This window comes from Ictidomys tridecemlineatus, chromosome 6 (genome assembly GCF_052094955.1).
Source record: "Ictidomys tridecemlineatus isolate mIctTri1 chromosome 6, mIctTri1.hap1, whole genome shotgun sequence".
Lineage (NCBI taxonomy): Eukaryota > Metazoa > Chordata > Mammalia > Rodentia > Sciuridae > Ictidomys > Ictidomys tridecemlineatus.
In genome coordinates this window covers 43,224,024-43,248,661 of record NC_135482.1, presented here as the reverse complement: position 1 = coordinate 43,248,661, position 24,638 = coordinate 43,224,024, and the positions used below count along the sequence as shown (strand labels likewise).

Here is a 24,638-nt window from a genome sequence, read left to right as displayed (position 1 = left end):
AGCTCCTGACAAAGCAGGGATTTAGAGCCAGATGGTTTGGATTCAGAGTCCTTATCATTAATTCTTATTTGGGAATAACAACAACAACAACACTCCTTATGTGGGATTGGTGCAGATATCAATAGCCCTGTGCCTGGGATATAGCGTGAATGATGTGCTATTGCTCCTGTTGAATAAGTGATTCTTGCTTTTTTCTCTAAACCACTGCATTTAAAATAACTTCCATTAATTGACTATAGGGCAGATGAGCAACTCAAGTGAACTTAAAATGAAATCATCAGCTTCAGAGGCAGGGGAAGTTTGGCATTAGTAAGTAATGGGACAGAGCTTCTCCATAGAATCTCAGGTGAGTCTCACAACTGCAGGAAACTAGAGCTCAGAGCAGCCCAGGGCACCCTGAGGTCATCAGGCTTATTGTTAGAGAGCTAGGACTTGAATTTTGGTTTTCTGAGTCTTGGGCCAGGTTCATAGTATTTGGAAACTCAGAAGTTAATGTGTAGAAGCTGGGAAAATTTCAGTGTATTATGGAAGTACACAAAAGTTTTGTTATTTATATAGTGTTATAAAGTAACCTCATATAATGAATAAAATACCCAGTGCTTTAGTAGTTGCATGATAATTAAAACCTCCTAAAAGTGTAAGCACAAATGATTAAGTATAAATTATTCACTATCTAACTTCTAAGATCAGATATGGATAATTTAGATCCCCTTCCACCACTTCCTTCAGCATGTTCTAAAGAATACAGATTAAAAGTATTTCTAAACTCACAATTATATCAAATATGTGGGAAAAGGATAGAAGGCAAATTTGCCTGTTATGTGTAGAAACAAGCCTGTCATGTCAAAATGTCAATAGTGAGACATTGCATTTAATTACTGAAATATCTTGCTTGGTGAAATAAATCCTGATTTTTTTTGAGCCATGCCATGCCAAAATATGTTTGGCAGAACTGAGCTTGATTTGGTCAGTGCTTTCAAATTAAAAGGACTCTTGAAAATACCAGATGTTTCAGCTTGACCCGTAACTGATTTCTTGAACCCCTAGTGCATGTTTGTATGCAAACTCTCTTTTTGAGTTTTCCCCAAAGATGTAAATAACTTGGTTGTAAGTTTAGCATAATGCATGTGTGGCTAAACTCTGTATCCCAGTAAAAATGCAGGATAGGATTCAATGTTTGGGAGATCCCAGGATGATTTTATTTCTAACCAGCATCTTAGAGATAAGGTTTTGTACCACTTTCCCCCTCCACTTCAATACCAGAATGAATCTGATAATTTCTTGGCTGTTTCTACTAGAGTTGATAAAGCAAGAGAAATCTAATAAACCATTTCACAATTATGTCAACATTCCATATATTAAACTTTTGTTGTTGTTGCTATGGATACTTGGAGCAATTTTAAGCAGAGGAATATCAGGAACTCAGCCAGAGCTGGACTGTTATTGGTGGTGATTTTGACCTCAAAATGCAATGTAAATTGGCATTTTAAAACCAACTTTCTAGAAACCAACTTTCTAAAAGGACACGATGCAAACTGTGAATTTTCATTTGATTAATGACTGAATATCTTGATCTTTAGACATTTTTGCCAATTTAATTATAGGATAATTTCTGTAACGAAAACAAATATTTACTTTGCCAAAGGGAGCGTTGAGCAGCTTGAAAAACTTGAAAGTGCAATATTACAACTCAGTCCACTTTACTTTGCCTCTGTGGAGATAATAACTCATTGATATCCTATCAGTTCTATTGTTCATGTTACTCCTCAAAGATCAGAGAGAATTTTGGTGAGGGAGGACGGTTAGACCCTCTTGTGTGCTATTACCTTTGACCTGTGGAAGGTTTTATTCCCTACCAGATGTTAGAGGCACCTGATTCTGCAAGGGTTAGAAGATAAGCTTTCCACTGAACCCCAAGATCCCTCAACTTCAGGCAAATCCTCCACTCATTCAGCTAAGATGTAAAATTTGTCACTTGTTGAATATTGAAAATGAATAAATTCTCTTAAGATTGAAATATTTACACACAAGCAATAAATTGTCTTCATTAGGCAGAACACAGATCCAGTTTTCTCTCAAGTAGGTATGCTGCAGGCAGATAGAAGGGCTGTGTATTTATGCCATAGCCTCTTATAGGAGAATAAGCTTGCTTAGAATTAGGCAGTATGTTCATTTACCTGAAGTAATTGTCGCTTGTGGGTAACCAGATGGTGAGACACCCATGTTCAAAGTAGGGTACCTTAATTTAGATCCAGATGGTCGGATTGAAAGAGAAAATTTACCCAAAGTAAATGAACATTTTATTCACTTTCAAACGGGAGACTGTTTTTCTTTGACAAACTTTGATTGGGTCTCTAACATGCCAAAATGAGAGAAGTCAGAATAAAAATAGATGTTCTTTTTCTATAAACAAGTGTTTGGAGAGAAACCATGATCTGTTGAGTAAAATGGAAGAATAATAATTGTGGTTCTCAAAGAGACTTGGGACCACCGTTTTGCCAAAATTCTTGTGGCAAAGCACTCTGGGTAGATACTTGGCTCTTTTGTGATATTAGTGTAGATGGCTTGATGCTTTGTGGTTTTTTGGAATGAATTAATATTATGATATATAATAAAAGCAAGAGAACCACCACATGATTTTGATGTTCAGAGCAGCCTCATTTTTCCCATTCACTTTGGCAAGCAGATAGTTTTACAAGAGCAAGTGGGAGCGTGACGCTCTTTGCCCTTCTGTAGAGGGCTGTGAACTGAAAAATCTTGAGAACCATTTGTTTCTGCGAAAAAGGTTTTATGTGATTCCTTGATGGATTTAGGTCATTGTTTTCCTGTCAGGCACACACAACCGTGTGGCTAAACTGAGTGTAGTGCTGGATTTTGATAGCAATTCAAAAGGCTACCAAGAAACCAAATCTCATATATATACATATATGTATGGATGTATGTGAATGTATGTGTGTGTGTGTGTGTGTGTGTGTGTGTGTGTGTTACATGCATACACATATTTCATAAAAGCTTTGACCCTTTAATCATGACTCACTCAGGGAGGAGAATTCATACAATTGGTACAACTGGTTTTTTTTTTACTATGTTTTTCTGTATTATCATCTGATTTGATCACCCTGGATAGTAATACAACATAAAGCCTCTCTGAAAGAGTTAAATGAGTTTGCTGTGCTTTTATTTCTTCAGTGCAACCAGATCCTGTTTGCTCTGGATCTCTTTCAAACAAAGATGGGCATGATGCTGGCTTTCCCAGCATTTGTTTGGTTTGTGGTTCACACAATGTATTTGTTTAAACTCATTCTTGCCACTCTATCAGTGGGCAGACCTGAGACAGTGGAGCAGCGGGGTAGTCTTCTTGAGGGTGGTCAATCTGAGTGTAAGAATAAGGACTCATCTCTTCAAGAATGACTTCCAAGAGTGATAAAAAAAAAAAAAAAACAACAGCAAGAAAGAAACAATTTACCTTTAAAATATACTTTATAGTCCGTAAGGAAGGGCATCTCCTTTACTCCCATGTTCATGCTCCACCCTGAAGCAATGATAATAATCACCATTACCACCATTGTCATCGTCATCATCATATGACACTATTATCATTGTTCTCTTAATTCTTTGCTTGCTCTTTGCTTGCTTTTTACATCCTTCCAGATCTGTGATAGTGGTCAGGCTCCCCCAGAGATTTTCAAAGTCCTATGCCATCCTACCTAGAGAGGAGAGGCTGTCTCTCAAAGTTAGAATTTTGTTAGGTGGAATTTGGGAAAATTCAAATATGAAAAATACTCCCGCTCTTCCACTTTCCTGGACAATATGAGATGATTCTCAACAGGTGCAGCTGAATGGTGGCAGCCGGGCTATGGGGGTTGAATAAGAGTGTGTGTTTCTTGGAGCTGAGTAGGATGAAGGGCCTCCAGTCGTCTGAATGCCCAGGTGGGCCTGACCTTTAAGGACCTCTGCATCTGTCGTGCAGGGATGGTGGGAGTGGAGTTCTCCCTGTGCATACCTGGGCTGACTTGCAGGATGAAGTTTTAATTTAATTGTCTAGAACTTTCCTCCTAAATGCCCAAATCAAAAAAAGATCATTTTTTGTCTTTATATCATTATTCTTTTAAGAGTCGATTCTAGCTTTTTTTGGTGGACTTGCTAGATGGAAGAGAGAGAGAGAGAGAGAGAGAAGAGAGAGAGAGAGAGAGAGAGAGAGAGAGAGAGAGAGAGAGAGAGAGAGAGACTGACTATCTGTTTGTGTGTTTAGTGTGTTTCTTCTTTTCCTCCTAAGCAGAAGATCTGCAACCAGACTCCTTGGCTTTATGCCCTAACTCTGCCACTTATTTGCTTTATGACCTTGGCCAATTTCCTGTTTTTTCTGTGTCTAGTGTCCTTGTCTGGAAAATGGGGATAATGATACTCTGTTTCATAGAGTTGTTGTGAGGATGGCCTGGGTAACAAAGCCCTGAGAACAGTAACAATTAGGAAGCACTTCTGTGGGTATTAAATATTATGTTATTTCCATGCCTGGAGATCTGCTATTTGTACTGCTACTAGACAGTGTAGGACCATTGGTTGTACTCTGTCAAAATGTGTACTATATTTATTCCTTCAGCTGTTGCCCCTTAAGCAGAGTTCAGAGAGGCAGAAGGAAGAACAGGCAGATCCCTGCCACTACAAGGAGAGGAAGAGGATAGGCAATGGGATTTCCTAGCTAGAGAAACCCCAAGCATGACTCAAACCCTGTGAGATGGAGAGAACCGAGGGAGCAGAAAGACTGGGGAAACAAAAGAAACTCTGAGCTTTCTGATTATGGCACTGCTGTGAGAACAGCAGGAACCAGCGACTGAAGGCTCAGGACAGTGCCAGTAGAGCAAGCAGAAAAACCCCAGTGCCAAGCGAAAGGATGTCAGTCATTAGGTATGGCTTCCAAGACTTCATGTGAGTTTTGACAGTGGAAGTACTTTATACCCACATAATACTTTGCCTCTTTCCAAAATAAAGCAAATGAATCTCAGACACTAGTTTTTATTCATCCTTATGAAAACGTAATATTATGGCCTGGGAAGGTGATTTTAGTGCATTATTATACTCTTCATCAATGATGACCCAGTACTCTATACTCATTTTTGATAAGAGTATTTAGAACTACATAAATGGGAAAACAATTATGAATATTGTGCTCTGTTTTTATAACACGATTATTCACATACGCACCACTTCCTACATACATATTGCTGGCATTATTGCATTATGTTTTTAGTTTACTAGAATGGTTATTTAAAAAATAGACTACACGTTTGCTTATAGCATTGAATATTCAGCAGGAGTACTTCTCTTCCGAAATGGCAGAGGTTTAATGACTCATTGAAGTACATAAAAATACACAATCTAAACAAGGACCCATTTTGACTTAAAATGTTTCGTCATTGAGCAACAATTTGCATTTTGATTAACAACCTTAGCTTTAAATGCGATGTGTAACTTCCATGACCTTGTAACTTGGTTCACTCTCAATGGGACATGTGTACCTTCCTTGACTGTAACAGTCCATTGACTGCAGTCAGTTGAATGGTCCATGGGAACTTTTCTTTACGTCTTAGGAGTTTATATGACCAGTCTTAAACTAGGCAAATTGTACTTGCCTTAGAAGTTCAAAGATCATGCTTTTTCTCTGTGCTCTACTTGAGGTGTACATAGATGTGGCCAAAATGGAAACATTTCTGATGCTGCATGCCATTTGTGAGGTTCTCTTGTCATTGGTGGAAAGCCATGAATCAATCTGAATACTAAAAGTGTTATTCAAATGTTTGTTTCCTCTGTATATTTCACTGTTATAAAAAAGCAAACAAAATAATGGAGCAGAAATTGTTTTGTATCACATACTGTAATTTGTTGGCAATATCAACCAACATTAATGCATTACTTCTGCTGAATATTATCATAATGACTTGACACAAGTAGCTTGCCTAGTGAACTTCCGCAGAAATAAGAAGAAATCAATTCTTTATATCCTTAAGAGGCAGCACAGCGCTTCAAGCCCTCCTTAGATCAACCAAAATGTCAAATAGACAAGTTGTTAAGGAAATCAGGTAATTTATTTTAGATAGAAAAGAATTACAATACATCTATGTTATTCACATTTTCTTAGTTATGCTAAAGTGACATCTTGGAGTGATGCTTCTAGAGTGTCACTTTTGGAAAAGGTATTTTTTTATTGTAATAACAGGATATATACAAAGATAAAAAAATAGTTTGGGTTAAGGAAGCAATAGAAAAGCAGACAACAAAATACTTGTCCCCATTATCTTCTGCTTTGTTTTACTTTTTGTTGTATTTACATACGTATACATATATTTTATACCCATACTATTGATTAAAATGTTTTCAACTTTTAATTTTTTTATTTCTTATACCTGGTGTGCTGCTACTACCTCAAACTTACCTCATATTCACTCAGGCACCAAAAATCATTATTTTCTTTTTAAACCACCTTTTCTAAAGGCCTCTTTGATGTTTTTAATGACAGTATTCATTGAAGAAGTCTCACTTCGACCAGTTGAAGGCAATCATAAAATATATGAAGTAGAGATGAAATTATATTTTTGAAATCATACAGGCACTGTCACCTGTTGAGGGCACTGGCTTAAAACTGGCTCTCTTTGTTAAAAAGGAGTGTATCAGGGTGAGAGAGGTGTTAGAGATGGATACTGAGATCTGAAATAACCAGAATCTGCAAGACAGCTGCCAGAGAACTAAGTTAATATGTGTATCAAAGCTATTTTAAAGATTTATTGCTAAGCCAGGCATTATGGTACATGTCTGTAATCCTAGCAGTTTGGGAGGTTGAGGCGGGATTGCAAGTTTGAGACCCACCTGGGCAATTTAGGGAGACCCTGGCTCAAAAATAAATAAATAAATAAATAAATAAATAAATAAATAAATAAATAAATAAATAAATAAATAAATAAATAAAATAGGACTGGGATTGTAGCTCAGTAATAGTATGCCGTTCCTAGGTTCCATTTATAGCACCACAGGGAAAAAAAATAAGGTTTATTTCTGTGCTACCTATCGCTGACCCCCTCATTTCTCTATCCATTCTGATCTTTAAACTTCTACCCAGGTTTCAAGACCAATTCTTACCCTTCCTTCTTTATAGGCCCCTCTTTGAGTTCTTTGGGCCAGTGGTTCTGAAGTGGGGCAGTTTTACCCCCAGCAGACATTTGCAGTGTCTATACATAGTTTTGGTCATCTGAACTGTAGAGAGGGGATGCTACCGGCATCTAGTGGCAGAGCCCAGGGATACTGCTAAGCATTCTACAGTGCACAGGACAACATCCTGCCCACCCCTCCATCCAATCAGCACATGACTATCCAGCCTAAGATGTCAGTAGTGCAAAGGTACAGGAACCCTGCCTAAGGAGAATGTAATTTGTTCATGGATTTTCCTTCTTTTTCACGACTTTTAGTATAATACCTGTTTAAGTGTAGGCTTAATTTACTTTATTAGAGTATAAACTTCTTGCAGGAAGGAAGCATGTAAATTGACCTTTTCTCTCCAGTATTGAACACTCAGAAATGAATGAGAAGCAAATGCATTATAGAACTTGCAGTACAAATCTATTTATCAGTAATATAATTTCACATTTTAAAAGAACCTCATCAAATTTAGGAAATATTTTAGTTCTCATTTTTGTCTAGCTATAAAATCTTGAGCTTGGAAAAGACTTTAAAATGTAATCTAGTCCAACTGCTTTTATTTACCAAGGGACTCCTTTTGATTTTTTCTAAATACTGAATTGAAATTCAATTGCAATCGTCCTCAGGTGCCAGACTGTGAAATTGGTATTTCCTCATTTAGACATTATCAGAATATATGGTAGCCCTCTGTGCATAGATATATACTTGTGTGTATGAATTCATTAAGAATATTAATTGCAGAAAATGTCACTAGATGATCTTGATAGTTCTTTTCAACCCTGAGGATCAGTGATTTAAATTTCTACCTTCCCTAACATATTTACTTAGTAAGGCAAAAAGAGACTACACGATGTTTCCTCTGCACAAATATTTGGTTTATTAATTTCTCATTAGCCTAGAGGTATTTAGATCTTCTACATCTAATAAATTCCTACCCATTAATTACTTACTGTCAAATCTTTGATTTTTGCTTAAAGTCTAACATATTCTAATTATAACCTCTCTGTTGAACTCTTAAAGAACTCTTTACTAATATTGTTAGTTGACTTTTCATGTATTTACATATACACAGAGACTCACTTAGGTTTTTTTTTTCAGTTAGATTATGAGGACTTTAAGGACAAAGATGGTTGGATCTTTAAAAAAATTCTATCAAGTAACTAGCATAGTAAAAAACACACCTAGCAGACAATATCTAATTGTTCAACAGTTGGAATTGGAGTTCTCAGATACTTGACTGTTAAAAGGGAACCCTTTTCCTCATATACAAAATTCCATGGGTATTTTTTAAATAGCCCCAGGAGAGAAATACCAAGATCAGTAGATGTTTTAATTAATATGTTGAAAGATAAGATTCACAAGTGTTCTGTAAGATAAAAGCACAGGAAGACAAAATTGCAAATGGGTGCTTTTTAACTAAAAGGTACTGACATTTCATTAAGCAAAAATGGTATCACTATCAGCAGAAAATAATTGGAAAAAAATATTACTGTGATTCTGGCAAATGTGGAAAGAAGATCCTTTGTTACCTACAGTTGAATTAAAACATTTATAAATTATGGCTAAGAGTTAATTTTACTGTTTTTGAAATGTAATTAGCTTTTCATTAGACACAGAACATGCGAGTTCTAGATTCAAGTTTGTGCTAATTGCCTGTATGTCTTTGGACAAATCACTTAACCTACTGGATCTAGTTTTTGTTTTAAAAAATTTTACAAGAATGAGATAATTTTTTTAACTTGCATTCATCTGTAATCTTATAGTTGTGTAAAGATTTATAGTTAAAACTTCTTTCCCATATATTATCTCATTTTATCATTTTGACAGTTTTGTGAGGAAGGCTTAGAAACTATTTCTTTCTACTAGTTAAAATCAAGCTCAGGTAGTTAAGTGACTTAACAAGGTCTGGTATATAGCACCCAGTGCTATTTCTAGGATGACTCTCGAAAATTGTACAATTTATCTTTAAGATGTTTTCTTTTTTTTTTCTATTTTAAAATTAAACTTTAAATAGTAGGCGCTTGACAATTTAAAAATGGTGTAAATATCTACACCTCATGGTTTGAACCAGGGATAGCCAGTTAGATCCAGTACATAGGTCAACCTGTATTGACTGATGACGCTTGCCTGAAGTTACGTGCTGAGAATAATTTTGAGGACAAGTTTTGGATTTAATGGAAAATTTACCATGTTAGATTGGCCATGTATACCCTGGATGGTGGAGACGGGAGCAGTAGTTAACTATTTAAGGAGTGAAGAGCCTTTTAAAGAAATTGCTATTGTACTCAGTCATGTTTTATGAAGGGTCTGATATGGAATTGCTTTCAAGTTTTATAACTAGTATTATTTATAAAGTTGGATTATCTTTTGCTGTGAATGTTTTCTTATTTAGAAGAGCGTTGTTCTCAAAGTAACCAAGTTGGGTGTCTTCATTTTTAACTATAAACTGTGAAAGGATATAGAGGCTGTTTTTACTTAAGAGTTTTCATGACATATAGCTTGATCTCAAAATTGATGCATTAATTTATATATGTACACACTTTGAAATTATGTATTTACTTTAACATGTATTAATATGATATATATTATCAGTACAGTAGTCCCCCTTATCCATGAGGGATACCTTCCAAGACCCTCAGTAGATGTCTGAAATCATTAATAGTCCTGAATTCTATATATATTATTTTTTTTCCTAAATGTAGATTCCTATGATTAAATTTAATTTATAAATCAGACATAGTAAGAGATCAACAAAAACTAGTAATAAAATAGAACAATTAATATATTTTAATAAAAGTATATAAAAGTGGTCTTTCTTGCTCTCTCAAAATAAATTAATTTCTTATTGTACTATTTTTTGACTACAGTTAACCATGTGTAGCTGAAGCTGCAGAAAATGAGACCACAGATAAGGGAGACTGCTGTGGTGAAAAATCAATGATCTCTGGACTATTCAGTATCAGTGTCTATTACTAAGAGAGGTTGAATACTGTGCATCAGTGACTTCTGGTTACCACCTGCCTGTTACATCCTGTCCACAGTGATAGGTGCTTTACCCCATTTTTCTTCCCCTCTGAGCTTTACAATACTTTTTCAGTTAGACTTACTTATTTTCTTTTTAAGCAATGAACAATTGCTTAAAGTTTAGAAATTGCGCAAGCTGATACAACTAAGGAACTCACGGAGCCAGAATTCAAATCAAGATTGAACACATTTCAAAGTCCTTTTTCTTAACAAAACCAGGCTATGTCTTGTTGAAATTTGAGGGTACAGATATTTCCTGGTGGAGATCTATGTTCTATTTATATTGGAGGACAACTTTTAGATTTGAGTTTCCTTATACCTTTTATGTCCCAGGCTTCAGGGAGGAAGGTAAAACCCACCAAAAGGCAGAGTCATTATGTCCCAATATTAGCCAAGATGATGTCAGCAAATTGTTTTTTATAAAGCGTGCACATTTCATTTAAAATGTACTGCTCTGGATATAGAGAATTTACTTTAATTGAGACAAAAACTTCCCTGAAGAACTTTCACTGTTGGGAAAATACGTTATGTGTGAATTTTGCTTTTATGCTATTTCTTGGATTAGGAAAAAAAAATTATTTTCCAATTTGGCAAGATATAGTGTCAGCAAAAGAATGTAATGTGGACATAACTTAAGCCACAAATGTAATTGGAATGTCATTTTCTTTTTTCCAGGTTCCTTGGTGTTACTCAGTTTTCACCAACACATGCCAGAAAGGCATTTCCATGTTTTGATGAGCCAATCTACAAGGCCACTTTCAAAATCAGCATTAAGCATCAAGCAACCTATTTATCTCTATCCAATATGCCAGTGGAAACTTCCGTGTTTGAGGAAGACGGATGGGTAACGGATCACTTTTCACAGACACCTCTCATGTCCACATATTATTTAGCCTGGGCAATTTGCAACTTCACATTCAGAGAAACTACCACCAAGAGTGGGGTTGTAGTAAGTATTTTCAACCTAATGCTGTTTTGGAATAATGAACACTCTGTTAATGAACCTGATTTCTGGATTAATAATGAATCACTTATAACCTCTTTACATCTTATGTAGTTGAATTCTTTAATTCTTTGGGGCAAAGTATCTTCTTGGTTTCAGAGTCAAAGAAAAACTTCTTTTCTACCCAGCCCTCTTATTCCTTTAACCACCTCTGCCTACCTATCTCATCATCCCTCTTCATCTCCCCTGCCCTCCGACCACACCCTGGGGTATTTCTAAAACAACTATTGTCTTCTCTAGGAAATTGCCTGTTTCTGCTTCTGTGGGCTGGGAAAACTTCTTTCTATGGTGAAATATTCCAAATGTACTGAAAATGTGGCAAATAACATAGTAAGCTCCATACACTTACAAGCCTGATCAATAGAATATGAATATTTTGCTAACTTTGCTTCAGCTTATTTAATTGAATAGAGCTGAAGCCCTCTTGTAGCCCTCCCTGATCTCATTCCCTTGCCCCCCTTAGAGATGACATTGCCATGAATGTGCCATTTGTCATTTCCATGCATGGTTCCGAACAGTTTGTATATGTCCACTTATAATACATATCCTGCTTTACATTTTGATATAAGTGATGTTATATTATAGATGTCCTTCGACAGCTTTTTAAATACCTTTATTTAATTCATTATTTTATATATATGCATATATACACACACACTTATGTGGTGCTGAGGATCAAACCCAGCGCCCTGTGTGTGCCTGGCAAGCTCTCTACTGCTGAGCCACAACCTCAGCCCCTATAGCTTATTTTTATTTTATTTTATTTTCTTAGGAAGGATGAGATACAAGGAGCATTGTCTGCCGTAAATTTATAATCAGGATCGATTGGATTTTTTGATCATTATCATTTGTGACACCATGGTGTTCCGGGCACTTTTCACATACTATTACAGTGTGTTTTGCTGGGCCGGGCCATGCCAGATTAACAATTGCTTTCTCATTTCAGTGGTTTACACAATAAATATGCATGTGTTTTATTTTCTTATGAACCATAAAGCAAGCTATTAATTACGATTTTCTTTTTTCCAAATGAGTAAATTAAAGTTTAAAGAGATTAAGTAACTTGCCCAGGGTCAAAAAAATTAGAAAGTGATAGAGACATAAGCCAAATCTGTTGGTTTGATCTCTAATTTTGTGCTGTCCCTCCTGTGCCCTAGGAACTCTGTTTCACCATTTCGCCTGCATGTCTATAAGAGAGCTCAGCTTGTGATTCTCCCATCCCACAGCCATCATGTTCAATGTTGCTTGAACATAACAGAATAGGAGAATAGAAATCTATATTTTTGATCTGTAGAAAGTTCATAGCTCTACAGTAACCTCAATTTTGAAAAATAGTTTTGGATAAAGAAATTTTTCTCACTGTTACTTTTAATTTAAATCACAGTGGAACCTGTTTTTTAAAAAATAAAATCTGCTTCATAAAAAAATTAATGCCATTATTGAAGAACTACATAGAGTGAATTCATCTGTATAATCATTAAAATAATATCCTAAATACAGACTATAGAGGGCGGCTGGGAGGCATTTTACCCTTGTGGGCTTATAATCATTGGAATGTTGAATTCCTCTGATGTTTGTTGATGTCATCTATGGCCATTTCAAAGATGTACTCATTGGACCATAAACCGAAAAAGGAACATGAAGACACCTCATTTCCTTTTGCGTGTTCAAAAGTTGATGATTGACTTGCTGTGGGTCAGCTAGCATGAGGTATACTGGAAATGCTTTTTCTAGTATATTTCCTTTAAAGTGTCTTAAAAGTGCCATCAGCCCTACACAGTTATGCTTGTTGCTAAGTGACCCATTTTTAAAACCAGACACACTCTAATTATTTAGATGTGACTCCTCTTTGGAGTTGAGAATCTCTAAGCAATTAGTAAACATTTAAAATTTTCTGCTTAATAATTTGTGTGTAGAAAAGATAAAAACATACTACCGGAAAACATCAAAAGGTCAACTGAAATAAGATTTTAGATTATATAATCTAAAAATACTAAATTCAGTAAAGAAGAAAACAAAATTGCCATTGGGAGCTCTTGTTTATCAACTGTGAAAATACAGTTTGAAACTTGACTCTCTTTTTCTGTCACCCCTTTGAAATTCAATCTATTTTCTTTTCACTGCCTTTCCCCTTCATTACTGGGAGCACATGGGAATGACATTTTTCAACCCTTGACAGCAAAGGAGAGGAAGTTGAGCTTTAAAATCTTGGATATGGGATGGTTGTGTGAAGTCCAGGTGTTCATTTCAGACCAGAAGGTGAAACAATTTTCTTTGAGCCCTGAGAAGGGAACATTGGTAGCATATTAATAATGCAGAGCAGAGTTGTGGCAGTGCCCTAAATGTGAATCTTTGAGGCATTATCATCACCATCATTACTTATCAAACTACCTAAACTTTGCAAAACACTATTTTAAATAGTTAGAACCATAAAAATCTAAGATCCCTCTAGTACAAACATTGGAAATGCAACCTTCATGTTGAATGCAGACAAGTTATGTTTGCCCAACCCTAAAATGACTTATAATGTTCCTAATTAGTTGTCAACACTTAGAAATTGAGAGATTTCCCAGAAAACTATTTATCTTTATCAATAATTTCTATAACACTGGGCCCACATTTCCATTTGGCAATGTTTTTTCATTCACTTGTTCCTTCAAAAGAAATTTATTGACAGAGTCTCAGGTATTGTTCTAGGTTCTCATGATACAGCAGCAAATAAAGCAGAAATTCCTGTCTTCAAGAAGCTTATATTCTACTGAGAAGAGAGAGGCAATAAACATATAAATGTCAGGTGGTGATCTAGACTATGAAGAAAATCAATATCATTTATACATGGCATTTGCACCTTAGTGTAACTTAATCCAGACCACTTATATTCTTTTGTGTCTGGTTTCCACTTTACTGTTATATATTACCTACCTCATCCGGTAGAAATCTGAATTTTCAGAATCTAGTCTAGGACCATAACTTAGGAGGGCAGCCAGGGAATGTACAGAGGAAAAGCAACTGATTCACTAATTTTGAATTAGTGTCATCAGTATTCATTAATTGTCAATTGGAAGTTGTAGAAAATAACTAAAACTAGAGGAAGAAATTGCTAAGAGTTAGAGTCCAGGGATTGGGCTTCATGGAGGAGAAAGAAGTTAATTAGGTCCAAAATGGTGATTCGGTCTTAGAGAATCAGATAATGCATACATATAATCCATGGTAGGGCAGATGTTAATAAGAAAAGATATAGAGGTAAGGATATCCCTGTGGAAAATAGTGTAGCATTATGGTTACAAACCTGGATTTTGGAATCACATAGGTCTGTTTCATAATTTGTTTTGCTTCTCTATGACCTTGGTTAATTACTTACCATCATCTCTTTGTCCTGGTTTTCTTGTTTGAAAATTGGAAGTATGCATTCTTCCTTTACAATATTGTTCTGCTTACCACAGTGCCATAACAAACTGTTCCAAAATGTTTGAGGCATATATTGTGTTATGCTGAAAAATTTCTGTGGGTCAGGAATTTGAAGGGCAGAGTGGGAGCAACTTGTCTCTGCTTAGTGATTTCTGGGTCTCAGTTCAGTTTGGGAGACATGATGGTTGATAGCAACCTGACAGCTGTGGCCAGGATCATTTGGAACCCCCTTTCTCTGGCTGTTAGTCTCTTGGGATGTTAGCTGAGGCTGCTGGCTCCAACATTTACATGTAGCCTCTTCATGTGATCTGGGCCTGCTCAAAGCATGGTAGTCTCAGGAGGGTTGGATTTCTTAAACTCATTCAGATTACTAAAAGGAAGTGTCCCAGAAGAACGAGGTGGAAGCTATGTGTCCTGTTTTGACTTAAGTTTAGGAAGTCACACAGCATTGTTTCTACTATATTCTGTTGATTAGAAGTGAATCACTAAGCATAGTATTGGCGTATCAGAAGAGAAAATAGACCCCAGCTCTTGATGAGAGGAGTGTCAAAGAATTTGTAGACCTTTTGTAAAATTAACAGCCTGTTCCCTGCTCACAAATCACTTACATTTATCCCATATACAACTTATACTTGCCAGTGGGTCTGATTCCATTTGTAACATCAAGCTAAAGCTTGAGATCTGTGATCTTTTCAGCCAATTTAGGTTCAGGTGCAGATGAGAATGACTTGGGTTTGATTTTGGGATGTGGTTTATCTCACCCTGGTGACCCATTACCTAAATCAACAAGTTATTTTTCCCTATGTTCCTTTCCACCCCATCACGCTAGTCCATCAGAGAACAAGGAGACTGGAATATAATTATTGAAATAGCTCTCTCTATTTATGAATGGAGAAAATGGGAAGATAAAGTAGTCATTGGTCCACTGAAGTTCTGAAATCCAATTGGCTACATGTTGCTGATTCCTTAATACTGGCTCAGCACTGCTCCCTGGGAGTTGGTTTCTTGGCATGTGCCCCCATCCTTTGGACTCTCAGTTTTGTCTTGGAAGGCTTTCTTTCTTTCCAAGTAAAAAGTAGTTTGTGTTTCCAATTAAACAATAATAAATTAAATAAAAGGAGTTTGTGTTGCAATTGAATACCCTCAGTTTGCTTCCTATCAGTAAAAAGCTGGGGTTCCAAAGTCTAATGCTTGTTTGTATTGATTTTCTTTTTTTACTTTAAGAAAGCATACATATATAAAGTGATGGATGAATATATCAACTCCATTAGGCAAAATTATACCCACAGATCTCTTTAAGATGAACCTTTGTCTATTTTGAGGCTTTGTGGAATAAAGATTCTTAGATGCTCATTATTTAACAGACTTTATTAGGCATGCCATTATTATTTTTATAAAGTGTTTTGTGATTTTGAAAAGGTTATAGGGCACCATTTTAAGAGTTTCTTAGGTCTTAAGATAATAATGCTTTTGGCTGCATCTTCAGACCATGTTTTCCAGATAGTGACCTGTATATGTTTTTTTATTTTTTTTCCCTGACATTGTTTCTTGTGTTGATCATCTTTGGCCATCTGTTGAAGCTAGGAAGGAGAAGAGTTTTAATTTCTAATCCAATGAATCCTGGCTCTTTCACATTTTCTCTAAATTTTGCTTGAAAACTGGGCAATTTATTCTTTTATCTCTTCTCTTTTATAAAGTTCATGGTCCATAAGAGGAAGCAGGGGGCATGTTTAGTGTTCTGATTGGAAGTTTCTTCAGCTAAAAAATATGGTTCGGTAGTTAAAGTTCTTATTTTTCTTGGTACTATAAAGGTTAGGGTTACCCGACTTTCTTCTACTACATGACAAAGATCATCCTTTCTTCAGATTTCAATAGCATTTACCTACTGTCCCTTCAAGCCCTCCTTAAAAGCCCCCCCCACCAAGGTCCATAGGCTATGCTAACATCCCCTCAAGACTTTTCTGGGTTTTGCCCACAGTCTAGTTCCAAAGCCAATTCACAAGTTTCTAGTCTTTTTTTTTTTTTTTAATGGCAGAACCCAACTTCCTTCTAAAAGTGGTTCCAATCAATATTGTGAATAAGAAACCATCCTAAAACAGCGATAAAAACCATTGTTTTTGCTTTTGGATTCTATGGGTTGAGTTTGGGCAATACACAACAGGGAAAGATCGACTCTGCTTCACATGTTGGGGTATCACCTGGGGAGGCTCATTGACTGTGGTGACAGAATAGCCAGAAGCCTGAGTGATCTGAGCCTGAGGAGCATCTCATTTGGGTTATAGGATCTCATTGGGGCTCTCATCTGGGACATATGTGTGTGGTCTCTCCAGGTGGCCTGAGCTTTTTTGTAGTATTATGTTCAGATAAAGGGAGTATTGTTAAAGAATTTGCAGCCCCTTTTATAATTACTGCAGTTGTAATGAATATTATAGGAAATTATGCATATTAGATTATAGGCACAGTGCCTGACAGAGTACTCATTATAATGATGACAATTACATTGACGATATATTCAGAGATCACAAAGGGAGTAGTGAAATGTAAGTATGAAAGGTAGATGGAAACTAGTTGGTGGAAGAGCTGGAAGAACTTGATGCTGGTTAAATTTTAACATTTTATTCAGTTACCAGTAAGAGCTATTGGGAGTTTAAAAGCCTGAGATATGATAGAGATAATTTTCATAATCTACCTAGGAAAGACATACAACATATGCAGACAGGAGGAGACTGGAAGCAGGGTTTCATTAAGCTAAGAAACTTTGGACTAGAGTAATTAAAATTGAAATGGAAAGGATAGTGTAGACATGAAAGGCACTTTAAGGGTAGAATTGGTGGGACTTGGTGAGGGACCAGAGACAGGAAAAAGAAATGTCAGGGAATTATGGATCAAAGAGTCAAGAATGACTTTAAAGTTTAAGGTAAAACAGCTCTATAGATTCTGTGCTCCAGATTCACTGTGGATTTTTGATTGGCTGCTGCAACCAGGGAGGGTTTCATTTTCTGCAGTCAGTCTCTTGGAGGCATGTCTGTACTGCCCAACTGACCCCTTTGTTCTATTATAAATGCTTATACAGAATTTTGTTAGCTTTTTTAATTAGTAAGTAATTAAAAGTCAATTTAAGCTCCAGCAAAAAGGGAAATTCACTAGGAAGAGATTGGGGTATTTTAAAGAAAACCTGGGGCTTGGAACACTGAAGAATTTGGGAATCCCATTTCATGTGCTGGTCAACGTTTCATCTGCTTTACTTTAATCTCTTTTGTTGGACAGGATGCCTTTTATCTTTGTGGTGAAATATTGCTGCCAAAAGTTCCCATGTTCTGCCAATTGCCGTGCAGACCCCAAGAGAGAAAATGACCTTTATCAATTCCCAAACTCTAGAGAGTGTATATTGATTGCCATAGCTTGAGTCAAGTGATAATCTCCGTGTGTGGAGTGCCCCTGTGGTGTCGTATGATAGGAACATGACATCCTCTGCTTCAACCTTGTGGATGGGAGTACGTGCTACACAAAGGAGGGAGTTCTAGAGAAGAGATGCTGTGCACAAGAACTACTACAAATGCCCCAAATATACTTTTTTAGTTTTTTTGTTTGTTTAGACTGACTACAATAGGAAGGATACACAAAATTTATAGTGGTGGTGTAAATGTATGTGTACCTACATCCTGGAAAGTCTAACACACACACACACATGTAATGCAGATTTCTAAATCTCATTATTCCAGTGATGAGATTCTGTATATACACTCAAATTGTGGAACAATTATACTGCGTAGTTTCTTACTGAAAACAAAATTAGGTCTCACTTTATTACAGGAATAAGAACACTGTAGATTAATGTATCTAAGCATATATATTTTAGCTTTTTAAAAATATGTTAATAATAGGAGTTCTGTTGTTATTAGATGCTCTGGTTAGATTGGATTATAAATGTAATAATGGCTCACATAGGAAGAAATAGTAATAGGAGAGTCAGATTATAATCTATTTAGGAATCTAAGTAGAGACTTCCTGCCTACTGCAGGAGTGTTCGTCATCTTCTTCCTCTGTGCTCTTGGAATACTTTATATGCTCACTCCTCATAGCCATTGTTCTGCTGTTCATCTTTTTTCTTGCTGGATGATTTGCAGGAAGACACCATATCTTACTCATCTTTGTTAGACCAGTAAATCACATTGGATGTAGAACATGGTAGAGACCTGGTGAAATTCCTCTGGAGAGATAAATGCTGGATTCTGTTCGGGTCATCACATTTTCAGTGTTTTCCAAAACCTTTTGATGAGGATTAATATGTGGGATGTGACATTCATGAGCAATAATTTTGACCAATATTGAAATATAAAGAGGAAATGTTATAACACAGATATCACTACTTTTGGGGAACTCTGCAGGAAGATGTAGGTGAAAGTGTTGCTAAAGAGAATTGAAGTGAAAACTTTTACTGCCAAATGGGGAACTGAATCTAGTATAGAGTTGAACTTCTGGAGGACATGGTACCTGGGAGGAGAAATGAGGTGGTTTACTAAATGGAAGGCCGGCAATTGTCTTTGTTCTCTATTAGGAAAGGAAAGTCTCATGAGTATTGTTAATTGGCTGGCAACAGCTAGGAGTGGCTGGGTGGGCCTGGGTTGTCTGGGTGGTCTGAAGCCATGTGGTGCCTGTCTTGAGGTTATGATATCCAGCTCACCTCTGCTGCATCAGGGAAATGCCTGAGCCAGGCTTGGGTCACTCAGGTCTGCAGTGTTGGGAGTAGGCCTTATGGGCAGATCAGGAATTCATTAAAGTCAAGGGATTTGAGCACTTAAGAATAATAAAATTGAACCTCCAGAAATGTTATTAGTATGGTAAGAAAAGAGTTTCTGTTAAGGAATGAGTATAGAGTGAAGAAATGGATGTAATGATTATAGACCAAGTTCTTTGGTGGAATAGTTAAGGGAAGAGTTAGGAATATATTCATGTGGAGCTCATTTCAAGTAATTTTAGGTCACGGGAGAGCTAAATCTATAAGAAGAGGACAAGTATTTTCATACAATAGCCAAGAACTATATGATGTTTAGTAGCTTGTGTCTGTCAGAAAATATAGCAAAGTTCTTTTGTGCCTCCCTGCAAGTTGTAAGAACCAAGGGATTAGAATAGAGAAAACAGATGTAGGGAGATTGAACCTGGGGGATTGACAAGCACACATAGCCAGCAGTCAGGAGGGTAAAACCTCCAGAGCTTCAGTGATGACACTGTTGGAATCATTAGCTCTGGTATCCAGAGAAGCTGCAAGGCAAGTAAACCCATAATGAGAGTGATATTCATCAATTTTATAGGGAGGGTTGGAATATAGAACCATAGGAATAAAAGGTATGCATGGAAAGATGAAGTGGATGAGGTGGAAAGATGGTCTGTCAACAGTAAAGAGGAGGGTTTTAGATTTCAGGGTGATTTGGAGGAGTTTTAATTCTGTGATTGCAAAGTGGGATGGATGAAAGGTCTGAAGATAAAATAATGGAGTGAGCAGAAATAAAGTAACTGTGAGGTCATATTAGAACAAATCTCTAATTTGGATGGGGAAATCCTTGAGAATGTTGACAGGAAAGCTGTAAGCCAGACTTTGGATTCATTCAAGAAGTGTGAGGGTATCATCCATTGGCCTAGATGGGGAAGAGGATTAGTAAGTGATATGAATTCCAAAAGATGAAAAAGCAGTAATGGTGGGAGCTGGGAAAGTGCTCATCCTGCTCTCTGGCTCTGAGGGTGTGTGAAAGCAGGTCTATAGAAAGATGAGAATATGGGCAAAAGTACAGGGTAGGAATCAAGGGTTTGTTTAAAGGATAAGAGCTGTTGAAAATGAGGATTATTTACACAGCAGGTGGAATGATAGACTGGAGGGATGTGTTAACAACAGAAGAGAAGGAGGACTGAGCAGTCCAAATTAAGTTAATGAAGGAGCTTATAGAAGTATCCGGCCTTGAGGTGTCCACTGAGACCTTGGTGTAATGGAGTGTGCTTCAGCAAATCTCCATCCCCTGGTGGCTGGCCTGGGCTGATGGTGGATTCAGTGATGAACGATAATGGGTTTTGTTATACAATCCACAATTTATCAAATGCCCTGAGGTTTAAGAATCTATATATTAAAGAGGCTAATAGAAGCTCAGGGAAAATCTTAAGTGAAAAGCAAACGAGCCTACAGAGTAGAGCAGTTTGGCCAGGGCAGAGTGTTCATGGTTGTGGTATGTTTGTGCTGAATAATGTGTGGGATAGATTGCCTGGTGTGCAGCTAGGTATGCTTCTTGTGTGGTAGAGAGAAGGGAGATGATTCTGGCTATGATCCTTCTTCCCTTATTCTTCCTGGAAGGATTTTGCAGAGGAGGTTTTCAGTTCAGTTGCCTTTTAGCTATGGTTGTGGTGTTTAAAGTAAGGGCATATCATCTGATAATAGAATAAAGGCTTGCTTTTTCTTTTGGTGTTGTTTACTTTCCTTCTGATTTAGGATTAATTATTTTTTTCCTTTTCTGAATATTTTTTCCTTCTAGTTCTTTAGGATATTTTAGAGGACTGTTTTGTCCACATATTTGTAATCTAAAAAGGTAGAGGTTTTTTTTGCGCAGTATGGAGGAGGGCTGGGGTTGGAAATGAGGGTGGAATTTTATGGAGGAGCCAGATCATGAGTTGTCTATATGTCATGTTCTGGAGTCTGGACTTAATCCTTTAGGCAGAGGGAACCATTAAAAGATTTGAGCTTGGGAGGGTTTCAGATTGCATTGGGAACTTTCTCTAGAAACATGATGATGATACCAGATATTTCATCATCTTTGTGAGAAGACTGTCAGTTCTTTTTGTTCCTAATTTACTTGATCAGGATCTGCTTTCCTGTTTGATGAAGGCTGCCATGCTGTTTAGCTCAACTTTCCTGAGGATTAGTGAATAGGCCTTCAATATATGTATGTGTGAGTGAATTGCTTAGATGGCAGTTGGCATGAAAATGTAGTCAGACTTTTGCATCTGGTTATAGTCCAGAGGAAAAGAAATCTCTGGGTAACCATGATACGTTACAAACAAGATCATACCATAAAGATTGATGTTACTTGGGTCAAAATGATTCTTATGGATTTTGATGTCAGATATCATGAAGACTAATCACAATGTTTGGTTAAGATATGTTAATATTTCTGCAGCTAGAACTTGTAGGAAAAAATATTATTTTCTGAAGAGTCAAATATTCCTAGAAGGCCTCTATGTTCAGATGGATAAATACAGTTGAACATACAGAATAGAATAAGACATCAGAAGTACGAATAGAACTGCTTGTCCTTAGCCACTGCCACCTACTAATGTTTCTTGACTTCCTTATCAGACCAGATGGCAGGATGGAAACTCGCTGGGTCTGTGAGATGCTGCTGTTTTCTGATTAGGTTTAATTTGGGGAGGAACTGGCAGATGCCTGGAACCAATCACTATCCATATGTGCTGTTCACTTGGAATTGAAAAATATTGCTTACCATATTTCTGAGCACCATAGAAAACCATTCCTCTATTCATTCACAAGTATATATTGTGCAGCTATGTTTAATAGTGAACTGATAAATCGGAAAAATTCAGCCTAATTAAGAAGATCAAAGAGAACAGCTTAGGCAGAATAAATAAGTTCATTTAGATGTAGGATTTTGAGTGGTAGAGAAAGGGAAAATTACTAATTTTTCTGATTAACCATAGTTAGCTCTCTGATATCCATACTAGAACTCCATCTCATGTCTCTCTCTCTCTCTCTCTCTCTCTCTCTCTCTCTCTCTCTCTCTCTCTCTCTCATCTGTCTATCTATTAATCATCTTTATCTGTATATCCTAGGAATCTCACAAAAATAATGTATAACATACACACACACACACACACACAGAGAGAAATGCACACACATACTCCCCATGGTACACAGCAAGTTCCTTGCCCAGAGCATTCAGTAAACATTTAAAGCATGAGTGATATAAGATGCATTTTGAAGGAAAATCAGTAGAGTTTTCAAGAGTGCCTTGATGTGGGTGATCAAGGATTAAAAGTGGATCAAAGAAAACCTCAAAGTTTTTGTTTGCTTGACAGAAAGGATCATGTGGTAGGACCCTGCTCTTACTTCTGGAAGTTTCTCTGTTTGCTTTCTGCATCTGTCTTTCTTACTTTCTTCTGCTCTCCTCTGCAGAATTCCAGGTACAGGAGGAGGACTGCCCAGAGTGAAGCTTTGTACTTCCTCTCTTTCCCTGAAAGTTCATACTGCACAATCCTGTCATACCAGTGAGAGAAAATGAAGAAATACGGAGTTCTTCTTCTCTTTTTTAATATTGCAAATTTATTATATGTGTCTCTCTGATGAAATGTAAATCTTTTAAATGGCAAGTCAGGCTGAAAGTTAGGTTATCTTCACACATGCCTAGAATTAATGCAGCAGTGTCTCAGCATTTCAGATAGGAAAAATAAAAATAATCATCTGAAACAGTATCGCATTGTCTGAATGGGAGAGTGGTCTTAGTGTTTTTCCTTTTCAGTACTTCATTAGACAATGAACCACTCCTTCAGAAAGGCCTCTGTGGGAATGTAAGAGGTGCTCATGGTGCAGGCAATCCTTTTACCTTCCCTTCCCTAGGGAGAGGCAATATGAACAATGAGAGAGTGAAATAGTCAACTGACAGTGTAAGGATTCTGTTAAACGATGTGTTCTCCAGAAGGCTGTGGGGGAGTAAGCACAGGCTGGGCAGAGAAAGTTAGTGGAAATAGCATTGGGATTTAGCAGATTGGGGCTGGAGTTTGGATTCTCCCAGTAATTACAGGCAAGTTTCTTAATTGGAGTCTCTTATATAAAAAGGGCTAACAGTATATATCTTGTAATTCTGTTGGGAAACTGAAAAGAGACAATGGGAGTGAAATGCTCACCCAAGTGCCTGACATGAGGGCACTCAGCACTTGGCAGTTATACAGGCCCCATTAGTAAGTTTATATCCTACTAATGGGAAGGCTAGAACTATAGGAGGAGTTGAGAGAGAATGAGCATAGATAGTTAAAATGGGAGCCTTTGTGGGAACAAAGTAAAAAAGGTAGTTTTCAGAGGGCAAGGAGGCATTGTTTAGGAGGTAAAGACAGGAAATATTGACATTTTATCTAGCCCCCCCCCAGTGTAATGTCACTGAGAAAAATGTTGCAAAAATTTGTGATGTTCATTTTTCCCTGTGATTACCAACATTGCACAAATGACTTATAACCTAATTATTTATTAAAGGAAGTGGGATGTATGGGAGATCTATTTCTCTATGGTTATGTCATATGTGGGAAGATGGGATATTTTTAGGTTTATGGAAAAATTGTTTCCAGGAAGAAGCCAGGGAGAAAAAGGTATTTGGGTGGGTGGGGGCGATGTTAAACCAGTTATACAAAGATGTCTATATACCTGTCATCTGTGTCCACACATAAAAAATAAAGTTATATCCTGATAGTTATTGGGCAATGATTAAAGAAGGGATGAAGGAAAAGGATGTGTACATTAAAAGATGGAAAAGAAAACGATTTTCTACCTTAATGAAATTTCACCGAAATCAATCATCCAATTATTTCATTTTTTTTAAATACCATTATCTTATTAACCACCTGTGTATCAGGTTTCTGTTTTAAGAACTCTACACATATTATCCATTTAATCTTTATAACTATAAGAAGAATCTTCTTCAGTATTTCTTATATTCTACAGTTAAGGATGACAGGCTCAGAGATGGCATAAGTTACCCACAGTAAAGCCTGGAGCTGAGGTTCAGCTCAGGAGGTCTGACTGCAGAGCCCTTGTTCCTTGATCTAGCACTGTACTGCCTTATACAAGTTAAAATTGAATCCCTAAGGGCAGACATAGGAGTGAACATGACAAACATGATATCTGTCTTCAGGGAGATTATTTTAAGCTAGATGGGAGATGCTTCTCAGAAAATGTATGTTTTGGGCATTTTGACCACACATCTGTAGAGAAAGAGATTCCTTCAACACTCTTTGTAACTGAGTGTCT

At 36.9% G+C, this 24,638-nt stretch overlaps 1 protein-coding gene across 1 annotated transcript in view; it reads left to right on the top strand.

Moving 5' to 3' along the window:
• Trhde (thyrotropin releasing hormone degrading enzyme) overlaps nt 1–24,638 on the top strand; it is a 360,650-nt gene that overhangs the window by 3,094 nt on the left and 332,918 nt on the right. The window contains exon 2 of the mRNA XM_005330424.5: nt 10,888–11,161. Within this exon, the coding sequence (XP_005330481.4) occupies nt 10,888–11,161 (274 nt within the window). The remainder of the gene's footprint in view (nt 1–10,887; nt 11,162–24,638) is intronic.